Consider the following 10,183-nt stretch of genomic DNA (forward strand, 5'->3'; position numbering starts at 1 on the left):
AATTTAAATTTAATTATTAAAATATATAAATGTGAATTAAAAATATAAATTTTAATATTTTATTATTTTAGAATAATAAAATGAGTTTTAAGGGTGGATCAAGTCGGTGTGAATACAGATTTGAGCTTGAAATATTTTTAAAATTAGGTCTCAACTCGAGCCATAAATACTTCTACTTATGATATATAAAGTATAAGTAATGTAACAAAATATCATACCAGTGCTGTATGTATCATTCCATAAAATGTAAATCATCTAGATGATTAAAGAAAATATAACTAAGAAATTAGTATATAAAAGAGAATAGATGAGAGTAGGCTATTAAATTGTAGGAAAAGGAATGGTATATGTATGCTTAAAAAGAAGAGTAAAAATGTTGCTGCAAGAGGAGGGCCACATCAATGAATCGTTCTAAAATTGGAATTTTTAGTTTCTGTTATCCGTGTGCTGCTCTCTTTCACAAAGTATATATATTATATTAAATATAAAATTTAAGTAAATCGCAATCCCACCTCTAATTCTATTCACAAAGCCAGCAGAAAACCCTAATTCTGATTTTCCTTTGATTTGTAGTTTGTTTGGTCCACGTACCAGTACGACATTAAGATTGGGTTAGTGAGGGCAAAAATCTAAACAGGAATTCAGAAAAGGAATGGAAGGGGTACCACACCCAATACCCAGAACGGTAGAAGAGGTCTTCAATGACTTCAGGGGCAGACGCTCTGGCTTGATTAAGGCTCTCACCACTGGTTCCTTCGCCTCTCTTTCTTTCTTTCTTTCGTTGTTGCTGTTATGGCTATTATGTATGTATATATATATATATTCAAAATTACAAACTAATTCAAGTAATGTCTTTGGGTTATTTTTGGCAGATGTTGATAAGTTCTACCAACAGTGTGATCCCGGTGGGCTATTTTTTGCTCTTCTCTGTATCTTCTAATTTTGCGGCATTTATTTTGTGTCTATGTTCGTTTTACTCTTCTCGAGTTTTCGTTCTTTGGTTAGCTACTTGTTATCTGTCTCTGCTAGATTTTCTTAATGTCTGACAAAGCACATATTTTATCCTGTTGTAGAAGCAGACTCTTTGACGAAAGCTAATATGAACGTCTCATTGTCAAATGTATTTAGCGAAAGCAGTTAATTTTGTCTCTTGCATGATGGCTGAGTGGTCAGTTAAATTGTCTAATTTCTAGTTCTTGATTTTGCGATATTTAGTTTGATCTTCAGTTCTGTGAGCCTCTGGTTTCCTTCTCGACCTTATCAATCTGTAAATAGGTCATGCTTGTTATGTCAACATGTTTTATGTGGAGTACACTGTAAAGAATTCCTAATTCAATTCACTTCAATCATGGGAGGCCATGTCGTTTTATCACCCCCCCTCCTCTTTTTCTTTTATTGTTTTAGTCCTCACAGATTATTTATCATATCAGCCCCTTTTATTATTGTTGATGGCATCAAGTCTTGATGCATTTCCTACACTCTACTTGCTTCGCCTGCAAGGAGTTATATTGATGCTTTACTTTTCTTGCAAATGAGCTGTCTTTTGTTTTTGGTTTTGATAGAGTGACTGTTTTGCTAGTTAACCACTCTGGCAAGTGTCCATTCTCAGCGTTGAAAAAAAATTGAAGCCTGGATATGGAAGCTGTAAAGTAACATGTTCGTCGAAATTGCCTAAACCTGTTTTTTTCGTTAATCTTTTCCTTTTCACAATATTCGAGATTATGATTTATTTACTACTAATTGACCTGCCCCCATGTTACTGCCTCAACTGGCTGAAGTTTTGCAATTATTTTTTTTGTTTCCTCAGAAATGTACTTTTCTTTTTATTTCATTTATGAGTTTTGGTCTGTTTGTTGTTAATATTAATATTAATATTTAAATTCTGGTGATATTATGATTACTTTTTCTGTTGTTTTGCATATTCTCTACATGTTTGTTAATGTGTATCCCTGGTCTAAACCTTCAAAGTCTAGGTTCATTAATAAGTGGCAGGAACTCCTTGTTAATCTAACTTGAGTTTGATATCATACAATTGGAACTAAAAGGGAGACTGAAATGAACATGTAGTAATATGGTTTTCTTTGTTTTATGTCATCACTGTTCATGCAGAAGGCTACTTGTCGTGTCTTCATTTATAGTTTCCTTCGTGATTTCAGAATTGCCTGAGTTCTGTCATAGTCATATTATTCTTTAACGAATTTATCTTACTGAACATAGAGTGGAAATGGAATGTTTTCTTTTTCTTCATTTGAACTCAAAAATTACTCTTAACTTTAAAATGCTGCTTAGTCAACTTGAAACTAATAATAGACACAATTTCCTGGATTTATTCTTAAATTTTAATTTGTAGGAATAGTTTGATTTCTTATGGTACTAGACAATCACTACTGAAATGTGGTGCTTGTTGCTGTTGTGATTTCATTTTTTCTTTTTCAAAAATTTCTACCTGCTTATATTTATTTATATACTGGAAATCTTGTTTATCACTGAATGTTTTCACCCTGATGCAATTTAACAACTTAAAAAGTTATTAACATTCTGTATGTTGTGATTCATTTTAGCGGTGTTATACTTCTGCTTTTACATTTCTTTTCTGATTGTATTGAATTTAATTGCAGAGAAGGAGAACTTATGCCTTTATGGACTTCCAAATGAGACATGGGAAGTTAACTTGCCTGTTGAGGAGGTGCCTCCTGAGCTTCCAGAGCCTGCACTGGGCATAAACTTTGCTAGGGATGGGATGCAGGAGAAGGACTGGCTATCGTTAGTAGCAGTTCATAGTGATTCGTGGTTGCTTGCTGTTGCTTTCTATTTTGGTGCACGATTTTCATTTGGCAAGAATGAGAGGTATGTTTGCTTTTTCTTTGTCAGCTATTGGAGCATTGAGTTTCTGTTTGGAAAGCTCAATTGCTGCAGTATCATGATTCACTTTTAAAATTACTGCTAACTGCATTATTCTCTTTCATGTACTCTCTAGGAATCTAGTACCCAAGTTCTGTTCAAATCAGTTTGTTTCAGATTTACTTCACAAGTTACCAATCTGACTGGTCAACTTTTAAAAGCACAAAGTTTATGAAGGATTAAGTAATAGTTGATATATAAAGTTGTGAGAAGTTTGTTTAATCTTCGTTCTATCTTTAATTTTGCATACTTGTTTGTTTTAAATTTGGAAAATAGGTGTATTGGGAGATATTCTGGCACTTCTTACTAACATGCAATAGTTATCTAGCCTTATCCTCAAACACCTGAGCAGGTCATTGTCCTGTTTACTTTTTATAAAGATCATGTTTGAGAGTGCAGTTTGGATCTTGAGTGGCAGTACCAGAGTGGACTCTGGAAGCCAAAAATGCTAGATGAGGAGTTCTATTCCATTTCACCACTTGACTAGTATTACATAATGCTCAATAAAGGCTTGCATTCTCTTGAAATGAAATAGAGATTGGAGTGTGCTCCAAAATATATACAAACCCATAGAGTGATTTACCCATTAATTTCCAGTTAAAGAGAACTAGTGTGACACAGGAGCTACTAGTAATATTTTATTTCATTATTTTAGTTATATTTATTAAATATTAACTATCTATACAGATGTCTAGGATTATAAGTTATCTTCAAGGTTTAAATTTAGGGATAGGATTATAAGTTTTAAGGTTTAAATCTAGGGGTAGTTTTAAAGCTTCATTGTAACCCTAGTGTAAATAAGTTGTAAAACATCATGGCTACAACATTATTTTCATTTTCTTTGAATTAATAGACATGAACTAAAGGTTTTATAACCCTACGTTTTCAAGAGTTCCAACATCTATCTCAATTGTTTTTCAGTGTTTGCTGTTGTTTTTCTCCATAAACTATGCCAATTTTTTGGCATCAGAGCCTAATTAGCTCCTAGGTTTATATTTTGGTTTGCTACGATGCTTGGATGTGGTAGAGGTCAATGAAGAGAAAATCAGAGTTAAGAAACATAATTGGCTGTGATACAATGTGTGAATAAAGATTTTTGTGTGCATTATATGTTAGTCTGTGATAGGAACTAGTGAGAGCCCAAATGGAGAGATTCTTGAAGGTGCCCAAAACTTGTTTAACTTACTGGAAGATAGTCTTGTTGGTGAATTTGATTTTGGTGAGGACGAAAACCTCTTTCACGATGCTGGTCTTGCAAATTGTGCAAACAAGGTTGATTGGAGGAGTGGTTGGTGCATGCCCTTGAAATAAATGGGGGCAGAATTAAGACTGAGGTTGATTTTCATGGTAAGATGCATGTAGAAGATTACCTGGATTGGGAAGCTAGTTTGGAGAATTATTTTGAGTTGAAACCTATAGTGGAGGCTAAGAAACTACTGTTTGTGAAACTAAAATTGAAAGGCACTGCGTTCCAATGGTGGAAGAGAGTTGAAGAGCAACATGCATGTGTCACGATCTGCGCATGAAACATGCCCATGTAAGCCCAAAATCAGCACATGGGAACCACACTGAAGCGAAATTGCGCAAGCAATTCCTACCAGCTGATTATGCAATAGAGTTTTTTGAGGAGCTCCACTCATTAAGGCAGAAGGGATTGTCTGTGTACATTTCTGAACCTAACAATTTCCCTGTTTGAGTTTGGTTGAATGAGAGTAACGAACAGATGACATCTCGTTTTCTACCAAGGTTAAACCAATATATTAGGAATGAGGTCGGAATGGTTATTATATTCAAGTTTGAAGGCACTTCAAAATGCTTTAAAGGTTGAAAAGTATGTATGGTGATACGGTGCAAGAAAGCCAATTATAGAAGGATTGGAGTAGCACAAAGGGGGCTGGAGTTGTTTGAAGTGTTAAAACTGACCAAACTCTAAAAACTGTGAGACTTCCTTTTTAAATAATTGTGGTGGAGGGAATATGGGAAATATTGAGAGGAGTGAGAAGGGGAAGGCTTTGGTGAGATTTGTGGTTGAAAATAGAGCCGGACAGAATGTTTCCAAGCCTGGCAGTAATTCTCAGATTCGTTGTTTTACTTGTGGTAAGAAAGGCTATGGTTTTTTTTTTCTTGTCCTAAACAAAGTGTGAACTTTACCGAGATGGAAGAGCACAAGTGATATGTTAGAACCTATTTATGATGAGTATCATGAAGAAAGTGAAGAAATTGATGTGTATTTAGTTGAGGGAGTCTTCAGTTCCTTGTAGAGTGACAGACACAACCTCAGAAGACAAAGAGATTGGTGGCGAGTGGGAAATCCTTTGTATATTTCAAGGGAAACAATGTCAAGTGATGATTTTGGAGTAAAAGGATTTGATGTAGTTTTTCAGAACCTACACTCAATATGGAGGCTAAGTTTTTGAAAGTTGCTGTTGAAATTTAAGTTCTAATGCTTTCAGGAAAATCAGGTTGTGCTAGAATATCCTTGGAATAGGGACAGAACTTTTGTGAAGTAATGGGTTATTAGATTCAGCTGGAGTCAAAGTGCTTTGCTTAAACACAATTCTTGCTTTGCACTATTGGCATGCTACTTGGACACTTTGTTTGAAACCCATATCTAATTGGTGCGAGTCAAGTGCTAGTGAATGAAATTCATGAAAGAGGCATGAATGAGGAATTTTTGTTAATAATTTCACATGATCGTCTTCCTTGGCCTCCGGACTTGTGTCTTATTTTGATGAGTATGACCACCAATGTTGATCCGTGTTCACTAAACCTTGAAGAATTGCTCCAACTATTCTCATATCGTGGTTGGCTTTGTCAATTTTAGAGTTATTTTTGGAGGATGTGCTGCAAAAAACTCAGGGTTGATATTTTCAAGGCAATCCACATATTGGATTAAAAGAAAGATAATTTGGTTGTACTTTTAAGGATTGGCATTGGTTCTGAGTAAGAATTGCATTGAATCTATAGGATATTCTCTTGAAACATATTTGCCGCTGTGAAGCTGATGGAAATATTTATGTATTCCATATAGCTGGGATGATACGTCTAAGCTCCTTGTCAAGATTAAGATGGTCAGTTTTTTAGGAATCTTAGCAGGTTTCTGATTTTTCCTCTACATGGCTCTACACTAACCATTAATCAACAAGAAATATTTTACTGTCCTCCACTTAACTAATGTTTTAGTGACAAATATTGCAGAATGTAGCACCATCATAGATGGTTTTGTGTAATGTGTAGGGAAATCAATTGAAATGTTTCCAAGTATGGACCAATTTAGAATTCGATCCATAATTCAGTGACATCTGATACAATTAACTGTTGATTTTAAGACGCTAAATATATTCATTTTTCCTCTTTTATTGCAAACAGGTTCTTATAATTGAAGCAAAGAGTTTTAGAGTAAACCTGTAGCCAGAATCACCTTGCCATTTAGAGTTCCATATGGTTTTCATGGAACTTTTAGGCCAACGGAACTGCAAAATGAGATCTTGAGTATAATCCCCTCCTTGAATTCTAAAATAGTAAAAAGCATATCTCCTTCATATTCACAAATTCATGATATATATATTAATATTTTCCACATTGATTTCTTAAGTGTTAAGTGTGGGATAAAGTTTGGTTGATTTTTTCATAGATTCTTATTTGTATCAATAAATAAAATGTATTGTTGACTAGTTATTAATTAAAAGTACCTTTCCCCTAGCCTCGGTATCAGTGATGCATGCGTATATTACCTGCCTCCATGAACTCATGCATGCTTCCAGGCCCTAAGGCGCTTATTTATGTTTATGTGTTTGTGAGGTGGTAGGCGGTGGATTCTTCCTGACAGAGTTTTCCTATATCGTACTTGAATGATGTGTATGCAACTTGCCCAATAGGCCCTGGCATTACATTGTCTGGTGACTTAGTTGATTTGATATTGCTAATATTGTTGTAAATAGATTTGGTTTTTTATCTTCTTTTTGCAGGAAAAGGCTTTTTCGGATGATAAACGAACTTCCGACCATTTTTGAAGTTGTGACAGGCAATGTCAAACAACCAACGGACCAACATGCTAATCACAACAGCAGTGGCAAAAGCAAATCAAGTGCTAAAGTGGTACAAAGTTCCAAAATTGAAACTTGATGTTTTTCTCAGTGGTGTTTTCATCCCCTTTATATGTGCTTCTCTTAATTGATGTCACCTTCATGGCTTCATATGCTTGCTGTTGGCAGTCATGTCAATCTGAATCGGAGAGTAAGGTGGTAAAGATGTCTGCATCTAAGGATGAGGATGAAAGTGGGGAAGATGAGGAAGATGATGAACAGGGTGCGACTTGTGGGGCATGTGGGGATAGCTATGGCACAGATGAATTCTGGATTTGCTGTGATATCTGCGAGAGATGGTTCCATGGGAAATGTGTGAAGATTACACCTGCAAAGGCAGAGCATATCAAGCAGTATAAATGCCCAAGTTGCAGTAGCAAGAGGGCCAGGGTTTAAAAGTAGGGTGAGAAGTTGAAGTTGTAGCTTAAACGAAGCAGACAAGGTTGATAGCATTTTCATTATAGACAGAGTTGCCCCTTTAGTTGATTAACTGCGGATGGGGTTTTAAGTTATGCTTCTCTTTTGTCATCCGCTCGAAACTGAAGCTGGCAACATATGCTGCACTTTAGTTTTTTTTTTTTTTTTTGTCTTTTCGGACTTATTACCTTGGTTGTAATTTCTTCTTTCTGCTTCGCCTTTCTTAATTTTTAAAATTACTTTGCATCTTGTTTTTTTTAGCATATATTCCATAAGAATTAACGAACATATGTTAACTCCAAAGATTTTTGTTGAAGTATCCAAACCCAAGGCCGGTAATCAAAACCTCATTGATTTTTTCTTTTAATGAATTATTTACTGTACGCTTTCCTATTTCTTTTGAAGTTCAGTGGGGATGATGAATGAAAAAACTGCAACCTGGAATTTTGATTGCTGGCTTCAACAAAATTATAGATAAAACAAAATGAAATTCTAATCAAATCGATTTCGGTTAATATAAAAATTTCGATGTTGCCTTAAAATAATCGAACAGACCAAATGCACCTCCGCACCATGCAAACGTTTCCTAAAAACCCCTAGGAAAAACATCCATGTAAAGTGTAAACGTCGGATGGGGCAATCCTTCCTTCAACCCCTTTCATTGCCATTATTATATTAACCTTCCGAAATATTTTGATACAAGTTTAATCTTTCCTATAATAATAAAAAATATTTAATTTGGTTTCATGAATTAAATGGGACCATGAAAATTCGAAAATACCAAAATTCCTATATTTATAGAAAAAAATATAAGTAATTATATCATTTATTTTTTTATATAAATATTCTATAAAATAATTCATTTCTTAAAAGAAAAGATAAATATAAAAAATATACATGAACTTTGATCAAATGTGTAATGTTATACATGAATTATGATTTAGTGCAATTTTATATTTGAAATTTTGATTTGATTCAATTTTGACATGTCATTAATGGATGAATCTCATGCCATGCATATATTCACACCGGGCGAACATGTGAATCTTTAATCACGTTCAATGCCATGGCGAACCTTTGCAAGCTCACCTTCGTTGAGTGCACATGGGGTTTCAAACTCATTTTTTATCCGATTGTCTTAAAAGGTCATATCCTTAGGCTTAGACGTCATATCACCATCTTTGGAAAAATACAAGATATAGTTGTTGTTGTGAAATTTTAATAGCACGGATCTATATAGTAGCTAGTTCATTTGTTTAAATATGAACTGAAGTGAGTTATTTTGTTTAAGATGTGAACGATAATGGAACAAAATGACTTGAGTTATAAATGGTCAAAAGATCGAATATGAGTTAAATGGTTATGTTGTAAATAGAGCATGATTTGAATGTAATCTGAACATGAATTTAATTATATGCTTATGAATTGAGATATTAGTGAAGTACATGTGATTCGTATTACAAGTGTTTGATGTGTAAACAAACTAACTTATTGGTTGTTTTGTTTAAATGTATATGAAATCGTAAGGATGTCAAGGGATGATAGGTTGAATACCAACGTGTTTTATTTGTTTAAGTTAATTTAATGTCAAGGCAAGTTAAGTAAATTTCATACAGAATTACTAAGCATTAGTAATGCTTATTCTGTTTTGTTTTTCTATCTCTGTTTAGGTCTTATTGTGGAACATGTCGATCGGATCAGCTCAGGGCTCACACTATCCAACCCGGATTGTCACATCCCAAAAAATGGTTAGTAGAATTTGGGTTAATAAACTGAGAGTGGTCACGCCCAAAATTTTTTAAGATGACCTTGGCACATTTGCCAATATATAAGTATCAAGTCTAATGATTTAGTAATGGTGGAGCTATCCTTGAATACTCGAGTTCGAATCCCTTCCCTCACATTATTTTCTATTTGGTGTAATTTTGTTTTAAACTCTAGTTAGTGTCATGCTCCATTTTATAAATAAATGTTGTAGGAATGTTAAAAAGCAAGTGAATTAGCCTAGTGGTTAAGTACTAAGGAGTTGTGTGGAGTTTTTCAAGTAGCCCATGTAACACCCCGTACCCGAGACCGTTACCGGAGTCTGACACGAGGGGTTCACAGACTAAATTCACTTATTTTCACAGTCCATTTTAAAAATTTCCAGACAGCTGACTAACTGCGTCACTGTCACCTTAAAAATCATATCTTGAGTTCCAAAACTCGAAAATTAGTTTCGTAATTTTTCCCTGAAACTAGACTCATATATCCATCCACAAATTTTTTCTAGAATTTTTGGTCGAGCCAATTAGTACAGTTTATCAGTTAAAGTCTCCCCTATTACAGGGTTCGACTATTCTGACCTTCATGCATTACGACTTGGATATCTCCCTGTACAGGGCTTCAATACTGATGCCGTTTGTTTCTATAGAAACTAGACTCGAAAAGGAATCTATAAATATATGGCATGACTTCTAATTATCTCTGGTTAATTTATAATGAATTTCCAAAGTCAGATTAGGGGATCCAGAAATCGCTCTGGCCCTGTTCCACGAAAACTTAAATATCTCTTAAAATCTGACTCATATGACCGTTTCGTTTCTTCCATATGAAAGTAGATTCATCAAGGTTCGATTACATAATTTATTCACTATTTAACTCCATTCTTACTATTTTTAGTGATCTTTCAAATTCACACCACTGCTGCTGTCAGCATCTGCCTTTAGGGTAGACTTTACCTATTACACAGTTTCCATGATTCAACTAACCCTTTAGCATATATCGCACAAAGTATGATC

General features: G+C 34.5%; 1 protein-coding gene across 3 annotated transcripts; it reads left to right on the forward strand.

Annotated features, from left to right (window-relative positions):
• The first annotated feature begins 214 nt into the window (after positions 1–214).
• On the forward strand, positions 215–7,691 carry LOC107887134 (PHD finger protein ALFIN-LIKE 7). 3 transcript variants are annotated; one of them, XM_016811287.2, is made up of 6 exons: positions 215–464; positions 574–749; positions 873–905; positions 2,619–2,847; positions 6,870–6,999; positions 7,116–7,691. In XM_016811287.2, the coding sequence occupies exons 2-6, from the start codon at positions 653–655 to the stop codon at positions 7,380–7,382; spliced, it is 756 nt and encodes a 251-aa protein (XP_016666776.1). In that variant the 5' UTR covers positions 215–464; positions 574–652; the 3' UTR covers positions 7,383–7,691. The 3 variants fall into 3 exon arrangements, with proteins under 3 accessions (XP_016666776.1, XP_016666777.1, XP_016666775.1); XM_016811288.2 differs by having other exon boundaries at positions 311–464; positions 6,870–6,996; XM_016811286.2 differs by having other exon boundaries at positions 329–749.
• Positions 7,692–10,183: the final 2,492 nt, after the last annotated feature.

Source organism: Gossypium hirsutum, chromosome A03 (genome assembly GCF_007990345.1).
Source record: "Gossypium hirsutum isolate 1008001.06 chromosome A03, Gossypium_hirsutum_v2.1, whole genome shotgun sequence".
In the NCBI taxonomy this organism is placed as follows: domain Eukaryota; kingdom Viridiplantae; phylum Streptophyta; class Magnoliopsida; order Malvales; family Malvaceae; genus Gossypium; species Gossypium hirsutum.

Bases quoted from the DNA above. Each gene is read 5' to 3' on its own strand.
- LOC107887134 (XM_016811287.2), top strand. From the start codon at position 653: ATGGAAGGGGTACCACACCCAATACCCAGAACGGTAGAAGAGGTCTTC. The intron at 906-2,618 runs GTGGGCTATTTT...ATTTAATTGCAG, and splicing joins CTACCAACAGTGTGATCCCG to AGAAGGAGAACTTATGCCTT. The intron at 7,000-7,115 runs GTACAAAGTTCC...TGCTGTTGGCAG, and splicing joins GCAAATCAAGTGCTAAAGTG to TCATGTCAATCTGAATCGGA.